The sequence below is a fragment of the Stenella coeruleoalba genome (assembly GCF_951394435.1).
Source record: "Stenella coeruleoalba genome assembly, chromosome: 16".
Classification (NCBI taxonomy): Eukaryota; Metazoa; Chordata; class Mammalia; order Artiodactyla; family Delphinidae; genus Stenella; species Stenella coeruleoalba.
In genome coordinates this window covers 60,086,277-60,108,513 of record NC_137162.1, presented here as the reverse complement: position 1 = coordinate 60,108,513, position 22,237 = coordinate 60,086,277, and the positions used below count along the sequence as shown (strand labels likewise).

The following is a 22,237-nucleotide window of genomic DNA, read 5'->3' as shown; positions in this document are numbered from 1 at the left end:
AAACTACTCTGGGATTTGCTTCTTGCTTCCCTAAGGCCAGGGCTGACCAGTCTGAACAGCCTTTGTTACCTGTGAATTGGATATATGACTGAATGTCATTTGTGTGCATGTGTGATCTGTGACTGCAACTCTAAATTCTGTGACAAACAAGTCTGTTTGAAAATTGGAATTCTCTGTCCCCTGGCATTTTGACCTAACATCTTGCACTGGTAGAAATGACAATGGCTTTCGAATTTAATATCTACTTCCCTTTTCTGTAGATTAAGAAAATGAACCCCGGGCTTCCCTGGTGGGTTGGAGCCCTGGCCCGGGAAGATCCTACATGCCACGGAGCAACTAAGCCAGTGAGCCACAACTACTGAATCCCGTGTGCCACAACTACTGAAGCCCACGCACCTAGAGCCCATGCTCTGCAACAAGAGAAGCCACCACAATTAGAAGCCTGCGCACGGCAATGAAGAGTAGCCCCCACTCGCCGCAACTAGAGAAAGCCCGTGAGCAGCAGAAAACCCAATGCAGCCAAAAAAAAAAAAATTAAAAAAATTAAAAAAAAACCCCAAAACAAACAAACAAAAAGAAAATAAACCCCATTTACCACCAAAAGCAAAGGTAACAAAAGCAAAAATAAACAAGTGGAATTATATCAAACTAAAAAGCTTCTGCACAGCAAAGGAAACCATCAACAAAATGAAAAGGCAATCTACTAGACAGGAGAAGATATCTGCAAATCATATACTGATAAGGGGTTAAAATGCAAAATATACAGAGAACTCATGCAACTCAACAGCAAAAAACCAAACAACCTGATTAAAAAATGTGCAGAGGACCTGAACAGATGCTTCCCAAAGAAGACATACAAATGGCCAATAGACACGTGAAAAGATGCTCAACATCACTAATCATCAGGGAAATGCAAATCAAAGCCACAATGAGATACCACCTCACACCTGTCAGAATGGCTGCTAACAACAACAACAACAACAAATAACAAGTGTTGGCCAGGATGTGGAGAAAAGGGAACCCTGTGTACTGTTGGAGAGAATGTAAATTGGTGCAGCCACTATGGGAAACAGTATGGAAGTTCCTCAGAAAATTAAAAATAAAACTACCATATGATCCAAATTCCACTTCTGGGTATTTATCTGAAAGAAACAAAAACACTAACTTGAAAAGATATATGCACCCCTATGTTCACTGCAGCATTATTTATAAGAGCTAAGACACAGAAACAACCTAAGTGTCCATGGACAGATGAATGGATGAAGAAAATGTGATATGTGTGTGTGTGTATATATATTGTGTGTACGATGGAATATTATTCAGCCATAAAAAGAAGGAAACTTTGCCATTTTTGACAACATGGATGGACCTTGAGGCCATTATGCTGACATAAATCAGAGAAAGACAAATACTGTATGATATCAGTTATATGTGGAATCTAAAACGAACAAACAAAAATAACTGAGTTCATAGATATATAGAACAGATTAGAGGTTGCTAGAGGTGGGGGATGGAGGTGGATGAATTCTGGTGCAGGGCTTCAAAAGGTACAAACTTCCAGTTATAAGTAAGTCACGGGGATATAATGTACAGCATGAAGACTATATTTAAAAACACTGTATTGCATATTTGCAAGTTGCTAAGAGAGTAGATCTTAAAAATTCTCATTATAAGAAAAAAATTTGTAACATGTATGGTGACTAGACTTATTATGGTGATCATTTTGCAATATACACAAATATTGAATCATTATGTGGTACACCTGAAACTAATATGTTATATGTCAATTATATGTCAATTAAAAAATTAGGTCCCAGAGATAAAATGATTTTTTAAAGGTAATAGAAGTAGATATTGATAGAGCCTCCTTCTAAAAGGCTGGAAAATCAAACATTTCCCAGGACTTCCCAGGAGAAGAGGGGAACTGTGATGCTGGTCGCCATTACTCCCATATTCACTTCACAAACCAGCTCTTGGATACTGGCTTCAAAAATTATAAAAATGTTCTTTGGAAAAAAAACTCAAACTACCTAAAAGTGATTAGAGTAAAAACAAAACCTGGGGAGAGTTACTCTCTCTGCAGCAGTGCTGTCCATTAGAACTCTCTGTGATGAGGGAAACATTTTTATCTGTGCTATTTTCAATACAGGAGCCACCAGCCACATGTGATACTGGAAGAAGTGAGTTTTAAATTGTATTCAATTTTAATTAATTTAAATTTAAATAACCACATGTAACTGTGGTATCATATTGGACAGGGCAGCTCTAGAGAATAATCACCCTTCCCTGTGGATGAGGACTCTCCTTGTCCTCCCTCTGGGGCTTCCTTTCACTCAGACCTCGGTTGTGGGTTCAGGGGGGGAGATTTAAATAACTCAAGTTCAACTTAAAAAGTTAATGAGGACTTCCCTGGTGGTGCAGTGGTTGGGAATCCACCTTCCAATATAGGGGATGTGGGTTCGATCTCTGGTCAGGGAACTAGATCCCACATGCATGCCACAGCTAAGAGTTTGCATGCCACAACTAACTAACACACCTGCCGCAACTAAGACCTGGCACAACTAAAAATAAAAAACAAACAAAAAGTTAATGAACACCTGTTATGTGCAAAGTACTGTCTGAGGTCCTATTTGCAGGGGAGGGGGGATCCGAAGGTGGATAGGACTTGTAACTACCCATAAAAAGCTCACAATTTGGTAGGGACATTAAGTCACATACACAGAGATGGAGTGTAACATGCAGCAATGTGGACAAATTGAACCAAGTTAAGGAATAAAAAAAAACAGAGTGATTCATTATGCTGGGATTAAAAGGGAAGGTTTCACACATGCAGGAGCTTTTGATCTGTTCTTGAATTCTGTGAGCCTAGCTTCCTGGAAGAAGATGAACAGTGAATCCTGGCTGTGAGACAGGGAATGGAGGTCATATAGTTCAGAGGGGGGCAGTGCACTTTTGGTTCAAATCCTGGATTTGCTATCTAATACTACCTTTGTGATCCTGGGAAAACTCCTTTACCTCTCTGAGTTGCAGCTTCCTTATCTGTAAAATGTGGTTAATAACTACTCCTGTGTCAGAGGCTTAAATGAGCAGCTTGCACAGTGTATCCGGCTCATAGTAAGCTATGAAAAAACTGTGAGATAACTAATAACGACCTACTGTATAGCACAGAGGACTCTACTCAGTACTCTATAATGGTCTATATGAGAGAAGAATCTAAAAAAGGGTGGATAGATGTGTATGTATAACTGATTCACTTTGCTTCATGCCTGAAACTAATACAACATTGTAAATCAACTATACTCCAATAAAAATAAAGTAAAAATAAATAAATCTAAGGCAAAAAAAAAAAAAAGAGAGAGAGAAAAAACTGTGAGCCTCCATTGTTAATATTATCATCATTGTATCAGCCAACATAGCTGAGAAATAAGGCCAGAGCAGAACCAGGATCTCTTAAATGGGCTAAATAAACTGCAGAGTGCTCACAGACACAACAGACCTTAGTGTGCAGCTGGAATGCTATGATGGGTTGTAAATGACTGAAATGTGCCCTGGGTGGTGGAGTGACCAGTACCATCTTCTTCCTAGAGACATTCAAATATTCAAGTGCTCCTATCTACTAAGCAGTAAGCTGGGTCTAATTTTTTTTTTTTTTGGCCGTGTCACACGGCATGCGGGATCTTAGTTCCCCAACCAGGAATCGAACCCGTGCCCCCTGCAGTGGAAGTGGGGAGTCCTAAACACTGGACCACCAGGGAATTCCCTTGTTTTTATTTTTAGGATCCTTAGGGTCATAAATGAATTTAGGCCTATAGGCAAATTAGAATTATAAGAAGAAATGGAGAACACAAACCAGGACCAGGGGTGATATTTCTCAATGTCATGAGTCTGAGGGCTGAGCTACTGATGTGGGAAATGGGGAAGTTGAAGCAGTCTAGGCTGGTACCCTGGAGCTGGCTGCAAGGAGCTGGCTCCATCATAAAAGTGTCTACTTCAAGGGCAGTAAGGCTTGGTTTTTCCACCGGACTCCAGAGGGCCCCACTCACCATCACAGTCAAAGAGCGCAAACACCACATCACACACGTGATCTGAGAGTTCCACTTTAGCCACTGTCCTGGCCACCTGCTGCATGGTTACTGAAAGAAGAAAGATGTTGAGTTAGCACAGCAGAGGGACTTTCATTTTGCTTTCTCTGAATGGAAGGATAAAACTATTCAGTCACAATAAAAAATTTTCAAGTGTATTTACGTCACATTTAAGAAAATGATAACTCAGTTTTTAATCCATAACCCCCTTTCCTTTTCACTTCAGATTCCATTTTCTTTCTACTGCTGCCACAATCTAGGAGGTATATATAATTAAGTAAGAATGCCTGATACTAAATTTATAGAGAAAGTAGATTGGAGGTTACAAGGGGCTGGGGAGTTAGTGGTTAATCGGTACAGATTTTCTGTTTGGGGTGATGGAAAAGTTTTGGAAATAGTGGTGATGGTTGTACAACACTGTGAATGTAATTAATGCCACTGACTTACATACTTAAAAATGGTTTAAATGGCAACTTTTGTTATATATATTTTACCACAATAAAAATTTAAAAAGTGAAAATCCACATAATATTTAAGGATGGAATTCGAAGTCTTCAGCATGCAGTGGTGGCTTTTCTAATAAATTATTACCAGAAGAGTGCCTTGAAAAAAAATAAAGAATGCCTGATAGTCTCCGTCTTGGCATTTCCCTCCCACTGGAAAGAACACAATAACAAAAAGTCAAGGAAATAATGAGGCAGAGAAAGTATGGGGAAGTGGGGAACAAGGAGACTTGTCTGAGTGCACTGAGGCTTCACCCACCCGTTACTGACTGACAGTGGAGAATCTGCATGGCTGAGCTCCTGCCCTTCCTCCCAACAGGTTTTCCATCAGCCACTTTGTCTTTCCCAACTGTGCCGCTTGGGAGAAGCAGTGGCCCCATCTCACTAGATCAATACAGTCTCTTTTTTTTTTTCCTTTTTCCAGATCTCATCAGAAAATCTCTTCTCTCTTGCCATTTTTTCTTTCTCTGACATTTACTGTTAAACACTAGCAATCACGTGAGAACTGGGTTCTCACAAAAAACAAGCCAGGAGGGACTAGGCAATTTCCCCTGCCTTCTCTGCCATTTATCCTCAAGCCTGATCCAGCTACATCTATAAATTATGTTATTGCTTATAGACACACTCTTAAGTGAGGTAAAACTCAGAGGAAAGAAAAAGATGAATTTCTATTTATGAACCAACCAGCAATGAAGTGTTCATATCTATAAACCTCAGATTAGATTCTTCTAGAAGCAATGTAAACTTAAACTAAAGGCAGTGTGCCTTCTCTGCTTATTTCATTCCTATAATTTCAGTTCTTTCTTGTCATTTTTTTTCTGCATTTGCTCTTTCACTTCACCTCTATAGCCTCCATTATATTCACCACAGGGCCCCTGAGGTCAGCTGATACAAATGCCAGAACAATGCAGAGGAGCAAGGAGATGCAGTAGAAAAACTGCTTGCAAGTCACAAGACCTGAGCTCTAGTCCTGGCTCCATCAACTTGCTGTGGTGGAGTCACCTGATCTCTTTAGGTATAATATTCTCATATTCAAATGACGGGATGCCACAGGATAGCTGCTGAGGTGGCTTAGTAGTGCAAGGAATGGTTTATTGGCATTTTCTAGAATCTGAGGGTGAGGGATAGGGGTGGAGGTACACAGAAACAGCTGAAGATCTTGTGTGGCGAAGGGCAGAAGAAAGGTATAAAGGCCACAAGCTGGGCTGTACCTTAGTGTCCACAGCCTCTGGCTGGAGGGGGACTAGGCTGCTCACGAGAGCGGAAAGAGTCAGATTCCTCCTCCTGCAGCTTTAGGTTACTGCTCATACCGCCCCTCTTCCCGGGATGCGAGAGTGAAAGAGGAATCAACATCCCCTGGAACTAAAAGACTTAAGCAGAATATATTATTGTGTGGATGTTCACGAGATGTGGTTAAGTGCTGATGGGGGAGATGGGGCCTCTACTAGACTGTAGAAATTCTAGGGTTTAGAAACTTAGCCTCGTAGGTCTAGACACTTGATTCTCTCAGTCGGCTCAGGAAGAACTGATTCCTGCTAACTAAATGGCCCGGGGAAAGAGGAGAAACCAGAAGGCCAATTTACAATGAAAATAGTAACTGTTAAGAGAACTAAACTGATGACAGCTGGCCATTATACTTCTCAGTAGGAAAATCTACTAAGGAAACTCAGTTCACCACAGAAGATTGCTCAGTGAAAAGAGAATCAGATCAGAAGACACTGGATGCTCTCAAACTGTGATCATTTACTGAATTACCCTTTGCGGCCACAGAAATGTGTCCTGAGAAGTGGCTCAAAACCTGTTCTATGTAGGTAAACATGAATGCTTTATGTTAACCATTCCTTTCTCTGCCAATGTTTGTTAACCATGCCTTTTTCACACCAATACCACACCTGTTATAACTGATAACTACCCTCTTTTTCTCTTTCCCAGTTCCATTTTCTCAGGGCAGAGTGCCTATTGCCAATTCTTTTTTTAAAATTGGAGTATAGTTGCTTTACAATGTTGTGTTAGTTTCTACTGTACAGCAAAGTGAATCAGCTACACATATACATATATCCCCTCTGTTTTGGATTTCCTTCCCATTTAGGTCACCACAGAGCACTAGAGTTCCCTGTGCTATATAGTAGTGCTAATTCTTCTTGATGCTCCAAGTGCCTATCCTTTTCCCCATGAAGATAGACTCTTTCCTCTAAATAAACCATTAACTAAATAATATCCAAGAATGTCAGTGAGAGCTCTTGGCTTTTTTTTTTTTTTTTAGTGGAAAGCTCATTAAAGTGGTACTAAGTGGTTGTAGAACAGGGACTTCTGGAAGCCACTGTCAGGAATCCCTCATTACAAATACCATCTCTTGACAGAACAGTTACAGAATATGTTCCATCTCACATGGAGAGGGCTCTGATGCCATCTGTACTACAGGAGCTAAGTTATTCAAACCACTGGGATGTTACCAGCCAGCAAAGAGCCTGGCTGGGGTGCCCTTTCACAGTTCAAGATCCTCAGATAAGCCCCCAGGGTGTGAATCAGAGCAGTGGAGGAAACAAACATTAAACTGGCTGGTGAGCTGTACAGCCAAGAGCACTTGGGACAAGTAGGATGACAGCAGATTACAAGCCAAGTGCTTGACAGCTGGTCCTGAGAGTTGGCTCATTCAGATTTTCTTCCACATCTCTGAACCACAAAGCCATAATTAAATCACAGCAAGGAGAACAATCCCTCACCCCCTCTGCCCCAGATCTCAACTTCCCCATGCAGACCAGATGTTGGTACTGGAATTTGGGCCTCCCTTATTTCATGATGCTAATTGATTGATGGTTGGGGTTCTAATCTGAAAGATGTCTCTATGGAGCATGAAGTCACCCTGGAGAAGCCTACGTTTCCAAGGCCTATCTATTCCTTTGGTACAAATCTGGTCCAGCTGCCTGAACAATAGATGGACATGAGATTGGGTGATTTCTACTAGATTGTGGTGGGAAGGAATTTGCAGAAGCGTGCTGAATTGGCACTCAAAAATGTGTTAACCATCTGGCTTTTTGAAAAGTCCAGGCAGAATCTGAATTGTGCCAGGACCCCCAATTTACTCTCTGGCACAGTCCATGACTGGGCAATTCAGCCTCAGACAGAAACTCATACTGAGTTTGTGTGACTATAATGTCAGAAGCTATATTACATAAAAGTATTCACAACAGTAGTTGAACAGAGGAAAGGAGAGTTCTGGAGGGATAAGAGCCCAGACATCCACTTGGAATCAGAATCTTAGAACTGGAAGAGACCTCAGACGAAAGGTAAAATGCAGAGAATTTGAATAACTTGCTCAGGGTCACAAAGCTAACTAGTAGCACAGCTGGGTCTAGAATCAGGGTCTTCTGACTTCCAGCCAATGCTCTTTTCCCTATACACACTGGATCCACTCGACCCCTTATATGGACAACGGATCCCCCCATGAATCTGTCACTCTGTTGTTTGTTTTTTTTTTTTTGGCCGAACCTCATGGCTTGCATGATCTTAGTTCCCCGACACCCTCGGCAGTGAAAGCGCGGAGTCTTAATCACTGGACTGCCAGGGAATTCCCATTAATCTGTCACTCTAAACAAGAGAAAGAGCTCAGATGAAAGAAAAGCCAAGTTGGGGATTACTCCTTGCTAGTGGGCAGGGACGAATAACTGAGTAACAACTAGGGGTTGTGAAGAGCCAGCATTATAGTTTGACCACAGATCTGATTGCCCTACACATTAGCATTCCCTTGGAATGCATACTGACAATTTTAAGAACTTAAAGAAGTTTATGAAAATGCAACCCAGTGAAAAGCATATAAAACAAAGGTGGCCCTGGGAGCTTCTATATCTCTGATGCATAGATAGATCTACGGACAGTGTGACCCAGTTAGGAACTGCCTGTCTCTTCCTAATGCAAAGATGTTTGGAAAGGTGATATGCCACGTTGGGTTGGCAGTCTCTAGCTGTGCAGCCATGTGATTATTCCTGTCTTCCTGGACTGCAGTGGAGAAAATCAAAAGCTGGCTGGTGACTGCCAAGGTTAAGTAAGGGAAGACATTTCTGCTTCAGCTTTGGAAGGGCTTATGATGCAGAGGTCCTAGTTTCTTAAATCCATACCTAGATGGCTTCGGGGAAGGCGGGGACGGGGGAAGGATTTTCCTTTAAAAAGCACCTGTCCTTTCTTGGAAGTATCTTCTTCCAAGATACTTTGGCTAATACAACATACACATTTCAGCCCGACTGAGGGGGTGTGGGTGGGGAGGAAAGGACAATATTTAGGATGACAAGCAATTTAAGGAGCCAAGAGCAATGCAGTATACTAATAATGAAAAATATAACAATTCTGTGTTCCGCACGGTGCTTCTGAGCTGCAGGCAGGTTGACCCCCTCTGTGTGCTCAGGCAGTCCACCGTCAGAGGTGATGCTGGTGATCCTGGCTCTTAAATACTGGTATACGCCACAGAGAAAACCTGTGGTCAGGTTTTCTGAATCTCAGAGCATCATCCCAGATGACTGCTTCAATGGGCTTACATGATTAATCTAGTAAAACTGATTTACAGTAAGGTTTATTGCCATTGTCCAGTATTGTATCTGGCGTCATTAACGCTCAACACATTTTGTCCACAAAGGGCAAGCATTTCTATCAGTACCATTAGGCAGTGGTTTCAGGTGCCATGCTCAGAGGGCAATCACAGTTCAGTGGGGGAAACTATAGAAACCATTACGATGGAGAAGTACATAGGAGAACTATCAGACATTAACGGACACATCTGGGTCACAGTGGAATAGACTGTACTTCGTTGGAGGTACATTTTGGATCCTAATTCTAAAGGATTAAAGAGACATACTGCTCCAGAGTTGGCAGGTACAATAGTAGGTGATGGGGGGTGGGGGTCTGAGTAAAGTACTGAAAGCAGGAAAGGATGCTAATGCCTGATTAGAGAGCTAGAACAGAGGTGCAGGTGGGGATGAGATTTTGCAGGGGGCCAGTCAAGTCTCCTTGCAGGGAAACCTTTATAACACAGCCAGGTCTTATTCGGAGACCAATTTACCATATTAACTTGCTTTTCCCTCTTTGACTCTTTAAATTTTCATTATTTTTTATTTTAAAAAGTTATTTTTCATTAGATAATACATTCAGCTGTTTCAAATTCAAATGGTACAAAAGGGCTGAAATCTCCTTCCCAAACTTATACCTCCGCCCCCTATTTGTCCAGAGGCAACCAATATCTCCAGTTTCCCCAGAAATATTTTATAGATATAAAATCAAATATTTATTCTTCACTTTTTCCCACAAAATGGTGGTATATTAAATGGTTTTGCTTGACTCATTTAACAATATATCTAAGAAATAATTCCATTCCAATACATAAACAGTTCTTTTTTTTAACAGCTGCACAGTATTCCACCAAGAGGATGTATCATTATTTAGATAACCACTTCCTCATATTACTCGAACCTCAGTCTTGAGGAGGAAGTGCCTTTTATCCCCCCTTTACAAAATGACTTCTTTGGTGGCCTATGGGTGGGCTGTGGGTTGTCAGCTTCAACAGAGTCTGAATCTCTGATGGCTAAAGTTGAAAGCAACTGAGATATTTAAGTTCAGTTTGCTGAAATTATGCCAAAAGGCTAAATACTCTTCACCTTAACAAGTGTCTTATAAAACCTTCAGAGGCTTCTAAGGGTAGTAACCCCTTAAGCCCCCCAAAAGCAGCACATGCGTTAAAAAGTAATCTCTATACTTCCCCAGTTGGTATAATTCCTTTCTGATCCTTTTCATAGTAGGATGTAATGTTGGCTGATGTTCTCACTTATCTATTTAAGAGGATGTTTTGGCAGTTTATCCTACCCTCACTCTCCTCTCTCCCACAGTGGTAATCATGAATCCCTAAAGCAGCTCCCTTCCTCCTTGGGGTACTTATATATAATTTTACTAAATCACAACATATTCAAAGCAACATAGTTAAGCCAGAATCAATCTTTAGAATTGCTAAGTAACTTTAAATTAGGGGAAAAAAATCAGGTCTCTGCAGAGAAAGTGCCTCATGAAGCAAATATTTCTTTCAGAATTTGAGCTTCCCTGCCTACATCATCAATAATTGTGTTTAAAAAATTGATGACTTTGTCTTAAATGAATGAAATCCTGGCCAACACTCTTCTTCACACATAAATGTTTTTACAAAATGCAATAACAAACTGAAGCATAGGGGCTTGCCTCCACAAACTTTAAAAGAATTTATAAAATAGGAGCTTTTTTCCCATAATCTCTTCAACACACGTCTTTATGACATTCCCATTTCCTGCCTTCGTTCTATGGCTGTCTGGGGATGCCCTCCCGTACATTTTTGCTGTGAATTTTTCCCTATTTCTGCCTTCCCATAAAAGCACTGAGTCCCCAATAGAATTCTCTAGGTCCTTCTCATGGCAGTGGATCCCACGTACTAAAGAGAACAGTGGTATGGAAGTGAGTGAACCTGAATCTCTGGTCTCAGTTTTGCATCGCACTAGCTGTGATTTGAGCAAGTCATTTTCCTTCAAGTGTAAACAAACAGGTTAAAAGAATAAAGCAAGGGTTTAAGTAAAATGATTTCTAAGTTCTTTTCTAGCCCTAAAATTTTATGACTGCCATTCTTAACGTCTTTTTAGATAACATGGCTTAGATCAGTTAAAATGTCCATATCTTCAGAAGTCCTCAAAGAATAGAATGGTGGTAATTTCTGGTATGGTGGGTAGAATTCTGAGATGGTTCTCAACATCCCCACACCCTGTAAAATCTCCTCTCTTTGAATGTGGGCAGGACCTGTGAATAGGATGTGATACCACTCTTGTGATTAGGTTACTTTATATGGAAAAGGTAATGGGATAGTCACTCCCATGATTACAGTTATATAAGAACCCATCTCAGCACACTGGGGAAAGAGATTCTCCTGCTGGCTTTGAAGAAGTGAGCTGCCATATTGTAAGAGGGCCTGTGAGAGGGCCGCATGGCAAGGAACTGCAGCAGTCTGCTGCGAGTGACAGCCAGCAAGAAAAAGGGACATCAGTCCTACAACCAAAAGGAAATGAATTCTGCCAAGAACCCAGGTGAGCTTGGAAGAGGACTATGAACTCCAGATGAGAAAGCAGTCCTACCGATGTCTTGATTTCTGCCTTGTTAAGACTCTGAGCAGAGAACCCAGTTATGCTATGCTCAGACCCTGACTTATAGAAACTATAAGTCAGGGGATAAATAGGTGGTATTTTAAGCTGCAAATTTGTAGTAATTTGTTATAAGCAAGAAAGTTAAGTAGGGAAGGTATTTATGGTTGGGAATGTCCTTTTGACGTTCCTCAAATCATACTTTATATACAGCTACACTCATTCTAGGTATATTTTATGGAGCTGTCACTTTTCTGCAACTACTATACCAAGCTCCATAAACTAGCTCTTATAGAGGCACTAGCCAAGATCTAATTAAGTTTTAAATTTCTTAACAAGAAAACAAATTAAAACCGCCACGCTTCTCTTGGGAATTCAGCAGCCTTGCTCTGATTTCAAATGTATCTGATAATTATAAGTTAGTTCATTTTCACACAGATTTGGATATTTAGGCTATAACATGTCCCTTAAAACATTACAACATTCAATAAAAAGCTGATTATTTATAGAATTTCAAATCTGGAAGAATGCTTGGAGATAATTAGTATAACTCTAACTTGAGGTCAGAGAAATTGTGACTTGCCCATGTGTCAAGGAAATTAATGACATGGGAAGGTGTCATACTCCTATCATTCTCCCCCTCACCCTAGGTTTTTATTAGAGCTTTAGCATCCTTTTCAGGATCTGACCATGTTTAGAATTAATTCACTCATTTATTCAACATTAATTAAATATCTACTGCATAAATATACATAATTCTTCTAGGCTCAGAGTAGGACACAAAGATGTGGAAAACATTGTTCTCGTCCTCAGGAGTTTACAGTCCAGTAGAAAATTCCCCCTTGAATGCTGTGGATACTAGAGATATTAATACTGCTTAGATATTCCTAGGAACAGAGAAGTTAAATAATGATAATGCCTTCTGAAAGCAATGATCTCAAGAATTTTTGGATGAATGATGAAACTTAGGAGAAACTAAAAGCTCCAATTTTCCTATTTAAAAAATACAAAACAAAACCACTTATAACTTCTAAACTAATACGAATCTCAAAAAGTACTGAAAAAAGCAGTAGATACTACTTTCTAAGAGAACAAAATTAAGCCTCATCAGGTTCTAGGATTATTATTTTTTTAAATAACTTTTTGGGACTCCTCTGGTGGCAGGGGACATGGGTTCGATCCCTGGTCTGGGAGGATCCCACATGCCGCAGAGCAACTAAGCCCGTGTGCCACAACTACTGAGCCTGCGCACTAGAGCCCGCAAGCCACAACTACTGAGCCTGTGTGCCACACTACTGAAGCCTGTGTGCCTAGAGCCCATGCTCTGCAAGAAGAGAAGCCACTGCAATGAGAAGCCCGCGCACCACAAAGAAGAGTAGCCCCCGCTTGCCGCAACTAAAGCCCGCGCGCAGCAATGAAGACCCAAAGCAGCCAAAATAATAATAATAAAAAATTAATTAATTAACTAAAAAAATAAGATAAACAGGCAGAGGAAAGTCAGTACCTTGGGGCTGAAAACAGAGCAGGCGGCTGTGTATAGTCATAATTTCAATCTAGTATAGTAATTTAGGGTTATCTCATTTAATTTTCACAATAGCCCTGAGGCAAGTAGCCTTTATCACCGTTCTACAGATCAGGAAACTGAGGTTTTGAGAGTTTCAGTGATTTGTTCAAAGTCCAAAGCTAGTGAGTAATAGGGACTCAAAATCAGGTTTGAGTTTAAACCCAAAATTTATGCTTACAAATGTCTTGCATATATTTAGCTCTCAATAAATGCTAGATGTTAGAATCGTCTCTAAAAGTATAACAAAGTATTGCTACACCAGTGAGTAGAGGTGATGAGGAACAGCTGGATCGTTAAAAGCTGAGAAGTCCATCCACATCTGTATATCCTATAATTTGATGTTCAGAAACTGACAGCTTAGTATATACATATGTCTTTTCTGTTCTGTGGTATCCTTTAAAGGGATACTAACTTTCCTTGCTACATGACCTTATTTAAGTAACTTTAGGCTTTTGTGTATTGGTTTCTTCACCAAAAAGTAATATAGGGCTTCCCTGGTGGCGCAGTGGTTGAGAGTCCGCCTGCCGATGCAGGGGACACGGGTTCGTGCCCCGGTCCGGGAAGATCCCACATGCTGCGGAGCGGCTGGGCCCGTGAGCCATGGCCGCTGAGCCTGCGCGTCCGGAGCCTGTGCTCCGCAACGGGAGAGGCCACAACAGTGAGAGGCCCGCGTACCACAAAAAAAAAAAAAAAAAAAAAAAAAAAAGTAATATGGTCAGAAAAGTGAAGAACACAGATGTGTCTACTAAGATGTTCCTGTGTGGGATAAGAAGCTAGATTAGACAACTCCAAGAGTCTGTGTCACTGTAGGGTATGCATTACAGACGTCAGAGCATGTCTGAGTGGGAGAACCTTGTCCTGAACAGAAGAGACAATTGTAGGGGGAAAATGTCATATTTCATCTTCAAGAGAAGGACACTAACTCCAAAACATCATAGTTTACCAAAAGGACTTTATTCTCACCCAAGAATGGTCAACTCTTAGCCAAAGGGAACTGGGAGGAAATAGCCTAGAGCCTGTCTTCCCTAAGCTATTGAGAACCACAGTTCAAAATGGTGAACCTGCATTGTCTCCTCCTGGATTGTGTTTCAGCAATGATTTTCAAATTCCAGCAGCATTTTGGGATATACTGAGAGACAACATGATGGTGTGGAAAGAACACAGACTGGGATCAGAGAGACCTGAGCTTGAATTCTAGCTCTACTTAGCAGGGTAACCAAGAGTAAGCTGTTTCATTTTATATTTCCTTATTCATAAAATGGGGGATAATACTACCTAACTTTCAGTAAAAATACTTGGGATTGCAGAGACTATCCTGTAGGGGATATGCCACAGGTTTTACTATTTATTTTCTTGGCTTGTCAGGTAATAAGGTAAACTGTATGTATAGGACAACTATAAAGAATTAAGGACAACCATGTCATAAATTATGATTTTCAGTTTAAGTGGGCTTGTGCTGGGGCATGAGTACTAAAGGCCATGGCCTATATCTGTGTGATTATTTCCTGTATTATAGTTCAAAGTACACAGGGGACACAACTGAACCTACAAGTTTCCCAAATCTCTAATATCCTAAGGTGCTTATAATGGGGCTTTACCATACCTAGAAACCTTTTATTCTCTTGGCAGAAATGAGAATACTCTAAGTCATACAGGCCATAGCTCATTCTAGAGCTCCAACTCAAATAATTTCTAACTCTTCCATCATAGGATGCCATGGGGAAGGACCCATGTTCAATTTTCCATTACCTTCTTCAGCAGACTAGGTAAATCATTCAGACAGCCCTTGAGAGGTTATATATCTAATTCTATGCCCAGTATGTATATGAATAAGCAATAGAACCAATTCCTCTTAAGTGCTAAACAAAAGAGGTGACCTATAGTAGAAAGGTACTATAGTTCATGCAGAAAGGTTCTTTCTCCAAATGGTCAAAATTCAACAAAGACATGTCATTCTTGCCTGAGAGTTGTCATTCTCACATGAACCACGTAGAACTAAAGAAACAGCCACAATGAAATTTGGCATTTTCACTCAGGGATTACATCACGCTGGAATGTAAATCTGCAGTTGCCACCTGCCTGGGTTCTCCAACTGTTCTGAGGAACATTAGCTCTATAAGTTGTTAAAGACATTCTGAGGCAAGTCAAGTTTGGGAACTATATCACTCTCTTGGAGATTAATAATGCACATTAGCATATTAAAAAGTTGGCAGGAGTAGTGCTGCAGGAAGAAATTCTGTATAACCTGGCATTTTCCAAACTTATTTGAACCATGGAACACTTTTTTTGGGTTTTGTTTTAAACCCACAAAACCATTAACATATTGCAGTATATAATGTCCTTCACGATGCCGTTTCAGAAATTCTGTACTAAATTATGTCTAAAGACAGGTTTGCAAGCTCTAAAGTAGCCAAGGAAGAGAGAGTGCCAGGGCTTCTAAAAGGTGCCAATTTCTGAAGGTCCTAACCTTTTGGGAAAAAATGAAGACAGCTGAGACAGAGCAGCAGGCAGACAAAAGTACTCCTGTGCCAACCCCTGCCTCACTCTTTCCCCACCCCTCATAGGGGTCAGAGGCCCTCATTAGCACCTATCACAACAACGTGAACAGCTTGTATCCTTTTCTTTCTCCCCTAATAGACTATGAGCTTCTTGAGAGTAGAACCCTGTGCCCAGCATAGTGCCTATGCTGCTAGCTGAATGAATGGATGAACCACACTAAATCTGGTTATATCATCAACCTCATAATGGAAGCAGCAGCCATTTATTAAACATTCACTGCATGATAGGCACAAGGTTAAGTGCTTTGTGTAGATTTATCCTCAGAACAATCCTATGAGGTGGATATTATTATCCTCATTCTAAAAACATAGAAACCAAATTCAGAAATTGCCCAAAGCTACTCAGCTCGTCAATGATGGAGCCAAGATTCAAATCCAGTATTCTTAACTATTACACTTTTCTTCCTCTCTTCTAAGATTCATTTCAGCAGTGAAATTCCATGATTCAGTGGAAGGAGAATTGGTATAGAACTCAAACGAATGGAAAAATCACTAGTATGACTATTAGGATCAGGAATGTTTAAAAGCAAAGGGGAGAGTGCAAGGAGAGCCTGCAAAAGACAGGCACATCTGGCAGAGCAAAGGAAGTGAACACAGGCACATCTGGCAGAGGGAAGGAACCTGGAACGGTAGCCAAGCACAGGCTAGTCTTTGCATGCACCCTGCAGTACATCACTTAACATTGCGGATATCATGACCCCCTTAAGCTCGGATGAAGGTGAAATGTATGTTAAGTCTAAAAGATAGGGGTTATAGTACACAGTGAATTCATGACATGAATTTGTTCTCTGGGTCTACTGTCAAAGGTGAGGGGTTATTGGCTTGAGATCCTATGTCTTTTTCACATCTATCAAGATGTTCATTCACTCATTCATTTATTGAGCAAATATTTATAGGGTGTCTACTATATCCCAGATATTGTCCTAGGCACAGGGAATATATCCAGGAACAAGACAGATAAGCATTCTAGTAAACAGAGACAGATAATAAATGCACACATAAATACACAAGAAAATATCAGGTAGTGATAAAGCCTATGATACAGGCTGATGGAGTTACCAGGAAAGTGATTTATATGAGACCTGAGTTACAAGGAGCCAAATACACAGAGATCCTGGGAAAGAGCACTTGAGGTGAAGGAACAGCCCGAACAAAGGCTTTTGGGTGGGAATGAACTTGATATATCTAGAATATAAAAGAACATGTGGAATGGAGTGAACTGGTAAGAAAGTGATATTTGATGTACTCAAAGAGTATATAAGAGCCATGCCATATGGAGCCCTGTAAGCGTAGGTAAAGAGATCAGGACTAGAGTAGGCTAGGTGGAGAAACAGAGTCAGATTCAGGATGTTCTGGAAGCAGGGACACAGATTTATTGAAGAAATAAATACGGGGATGAATGAGTACAGAATTAAGGATAATGCTTACTTTTGTTTGTTCGAGCTCCTGGACAGATGAGGCATAATTCAGTTAATAAGTATTTATTGAGGGCCTATCTATGTACAAAATATCACAGTTAGTAGTCTCTGCTCTACCTGATAAGTCATATTTGTGAAAATTCAAGCCCATGTCTATAATTTATGGATAGGAATTGATGACAGTAGTGAAGGCAGAAGATTTTAGGTTAATGCCTATTTTTTAAAAAACTATAAAAGCTACAGACAATATAATTAGTTTTTTTATAATTTATATTGAGTAGTCAGGGAAGGCCTCTTTGAAGAAATAGAAGTTAGCCATGCAAAGAGTATAATTAGGTTTAAAAAAATGAGTTTTTTTTTTTTGCAGTACGCAGGCTTCTCACTGTTGTGGCCTCTCCCATTGCGGAGCATAGGCTCCGGATGCGCAGACTCAGCGGCCAAGGCTCACGGGCCCAGCCGCTCCACGGCATGTGGGATCTTCCCGGACTGGGGCATGAACCCGTGTCCCCTGCATCGGCAGGAGGACTCTCAACCACTGCGCCACCAGGGAAGCCCAAAAATGAGTTTTTAAACAGACAATACAAATATTCTCACGGTAAATTAACCTCATATACTTTTTTGCTTCTATTTTTGCCTAACTTTGTGGACTATGTATGAGTGATATTTAGGTCTTGGTTGCTATAGTGCATTGAATGGTGGCCACCCCAAGAGATATGTCCTACATCTTAGCCTCTAGAACTTGTGAATATGACTTTGTTTGGAAGAAGGGGATTTGCAGATGTAATTAAGGATCTTGAGATGATACCAGGTGGGCCCTAAATCCAATGACAAGTGTCCTTACAAGAGATATAAAAAGGATAGACACACAGATATACAGAAGAGAGAAGGAAGGGGAAGACCACGTGAAGACAGAAGTAGTGATTGGTAATATGCAGCCACAAGCCAAGGAGTGACTAAGCCACCAGAAGCTGGAAGAGGCAAGGGAAGATTCTTCCCTAGAGCCTTCAGAGGGAGTGTGGCCCTGCAAACATCTTGATTTCAGATTTGTGGGCTTCAGAACTGTGAAATAACTTTCTGTTGTTTTAGATCACCATGTTTGTGGTAATTTGTTACAGCAGCCCTGGGAAATGAATACACTTGGCTTCTTCCTCTTACTTAGTATGAATCTAGGGCAGTTTCCCCTAGATATCTATCTTTTACACTCAGGGACTCCAAAGTTACACAGATAAAACAATCTAAGAAGTCAAAATAAATGCCAAATACCATCTATCTCAAAACCAAACATATTTTTGGATATCAGATAAGACTGTATAATTTGTACCACTGCCTCTGTTAACAAGGATAATGAGGCATGAACTCTATGGAGAGACTAAACATCCCAGGAAATGGTTTGAAGTCATTTGAAAGAAACACTTTATCTTTTTTTTCTTTAACCACCAGGTTGCACTTTCCTTTGCTACCATTACCCTGAATCATTCTATTTTGTACATCCTATAATTTTAACACAGACAGTGATTCATCCTATATAATTGTTCTTTAAAGTGAATCTATTGTCTTTAGTTGGACTTTTCAAAAAAAGGTATGCAAATATAAATAGGAGCTTATTAATTTTATTTTAATAATGAGTGATGACTTCAAATCTTACATCTTTGGATTTGCAGATGCTGTCAAATCTGTTTTGTGAAACAAAGCAATACAACCAAAGCTATTCTGGAGAAACGACCCTGTGGTATTACACATACACATACATAACCTCCATGATTTCATTAATTTTTTCCAAAGGCTTCTACAAAGGTCAGAGGAGGTATTATTTTAAACAAACAAAAATAAATATGTAAACAAGCAAGAAGACAAATGCTGTTTTAAAAAGTTATGTGGATCAAGAAAATGAAATAAAAGGCATCCAGGATGGAAAGGAAGAAGTAAAATGATCTCTGTTTGCACATAGCATGATCTTATATTAGAAAATCTTAAGAAATCCATCAGAAAGTGTTGAATAAGCAAGACTGTGCTTATAAAACCTGAGTCAGTGCTTTGGAGAGATTTAAAAATCACAAATCACAGTACCCAATGGTGAAATAAAAACATTGTCAGATAAACCAAAAACTAAGAGAATTAACTGCCAGCAGATTCGTACCATAAATGATAAAGGAAGTTCTTCAAACTGATGGAAGTGATACCAGATAAAATTTTAGATATTCAGAAATAAATGAAAAACACTCAAAATGGTAAGTATGAATAAATGGTAAATGTGGCTAAGTATAAAAATTATTTTTTTCTGTTAATTTACTGAAAAATATAATTGTTGAAAACAAACATGCTAACATTATATGATAGGGATTATAACATATATAGAGGAAATACAAAATGACAACTATGGCATAAAGGATGGAATGATGGGAAATGGAACTGTACGAATGCAAGGTTCTTACATTTCACTTGAAGTGGTACAATATTAACTTTAAGTAAACCATGAAAAGTTATAATTTCTAGAGAAACCACTAAAATATAAAATGCAAAAAAGTATAGCTAAAAGGCCACTAGACCCAACTCTATGTCTAGAAGAGATATACCTTAAAGACACAGATAGGTTTAACATAAAAGAATAGACATACCATGCAAACAATAACTACCCAAAGAGCTGGAGTAATTAAATCAATACCAGACAAAATAGAATTCAAGAAAAGGCGTATTACTAAACATAAAGGGGGAATATTTCATAATGATAAAATGGCCAGTTCATCAAGAAAAGACAATAATCATAATCATTAAGTATGTATGTACTTAATACCAGAGCTCAAAATTAATGAAGCAAAGACTGACATCATTTAAAGGGAAAAACCGATGAGATTGGTTCAAGATAGTAGAGTAGAAGGACATGTGCTCAGTCCCTCTTGTGAGAGCACCGGAATCACAATTAACTGCTGAACGATCATCAACAGGAAGACACTGGAACTCACCAAAAAAGATACCCCACATCCAAAGACAAGGGAGAAGCCTCAATGTGACAGTAGGAGGGGCGTAATCACAAGAAACTCAAATCCCATAACCCCTGGGTGGGTGACTCACAAACTGGAGAGTACTTATACCACAGAAGTTCACCCACTGGAGTGAAGGTTCTGAGCCCCACGTCAGGCTTCCCAACCAGAGGGTCCAGCGATGGGAGGAGGAATTCCTAGAGTATCAGACTTTGAAGGCTAGTGGGATTTGATTGCAGGACACCGACAGGGCTAGGGGAAACAGAGACTCCACTCTTGGAGGGCACACACAAAGTACTGTGCACATCAGGACCCAGGGGAAGGAGCAGTGACCCCATAGGAGACTGAACTAGACCTACCTGCTAGTGTTGAAGGGTCTCCTGCAGAGGCGGCAGGTGGCTGTGGCTCACTGCAGGGACAAGGACACTGGCAGCAGAAGTTCTGGGAAGTACTCCTTGGCATGAGCCCTCCCAGAGTCTGCCATTAGCCCCACCAAAGAGCGGGGTAGGCTCCAGTGCTGTGTTGCCTCAGGTCAGACAACCAAAAGGGAGGGAACCCAGCCCTATCCATCAGCAGACAAGCGGATTAAAGTTTTACTGAGCTCTGCACACCAGAGCAACACCCAGCTCTACCCGCCACCAGTCTCTCCATCAGGAAGGTTGCACAAGCCTCTTAGATAGCCTCATCCACCAGAGGGCAGACAGCAGAAGCAAGAAGAACTACAATTCTGAAGCCTGTGGAATGAAAACCACATTCACAGAAAGATAAACAAGATGAAAAGGCAGAGGACTATGTACTAGATGAAGGAACAAGATAAAACCCCAGAAAAACAACTAAATGAAGTGGAGATAGGCAATCTTCCAGAAAAAGAATTCAGAATAATGATAGTGAAGATGATCCAGGACCTTGGAAAAAGAACAGAGGGAAAGATCGAGAAGATGCAAGAAATGTTTAAAGACCTAGAAGAATTAAAAAACAAACACCTAGAAGAGTTAAAGAACAAACAAACAGAGATGAATGATACAATAACTGAAATGAATATACTAGAAAGAATCTATAGCAGAATAACTTAGGCAGAAGAATGGATAAGTGACGTGGAAGACAGAATGGTGAAATTCACTGCCATGGAACAGAATAAAGAAAAAAGAATGGAAAGAAATGAAGACAGCCTAAGAGACCTCTGGGACAACATTAAATGCACCAACATTTGCATTATAGGCATCCCAGAAGAAGAAGAGAGAAAGGACCTAAGAAATTATTTGAAGAGATTATAGTCGAAAACTTCCCTAACATGGGAAAGGAAACAGCCACTCAAGTCCAGGAAGTGCAGAGAGTCCCAGGCAGGATAAACCCAAGGAGAAACACACTAAGACAGAAAGTAATCAAATTGACAAAAATTAAAGACAAAGAAAAATTATTAAAAGCAACAAGGGAAAAACGACCAGTAACATATAAGGGAACTCCCATAAGGTTAACAGCTGATTTCTCATCAGAAACTCTACAAGCCAGAAGGGAGTGGCACGATATATTTAAAGTGATGAATTGGAAGAACCTACAACCAAGATTACTCTACCTGGCAAGGATCTCACTCAGATTCGACAAAGAAATCAAAAGCCTTACAGATAAGCAAAAGCTAAGAGAATTCAGCACCACCAAACCAATTCTACAACAAATGCAAAAGGAACTTCTCTAAGTGGGAAACACAAGAGAAGAAAAGAACCTACAAAAACAAACCCAAAACAAATAAGAAAATGGTCATAGGAACATACATATTGATAATTACCTTAAATGTAAATGGATTAAATGCTCCAACCAAAAGACACAGGCTTGCTGAATGGATACAAAAACAAGACCCAGGGCTTCCCTGGTGGCACAGTGGTTGAGAGTCTGCCTGCCAATGCAGGGGACACAGGTTTCAGCCCTGGTCTGGGAAGATCCCACATGCCACGGATCAACTAGGCCCATGAGCCACAACTACTGAGCCTGTGCGTCTGGAGC

The 22,237-nt window shown here is 40.3% G+C and overlaps 1 protein-coding gene across 4 annotated transcripts in view; it reads right to left on the bottom strand.

The window, feature by feature from the left end:
* The window catches only part of MICU1 (mitochondrial calcium uptake 1), a 203,622-nt gene that overhangs the window by 5,785 nt on the left and 175,600 nt on the right, over positions 1-22,237 (bottom strand). For all 4 annotated transcript variants that reach the window (XM_079899947.1, XM_079899944.1, XM_079899945.1 and 1 more), the window contains one exon: positions 4,044-4,133. In XM_079899947.1, coding sequence (XP_079756073.1) covers positions 4,044-4,133 — 90 coding nt within the window. The remainder of the gene's footprint in view (positions 1-4,043; positions 4,134-22,237) is intronic.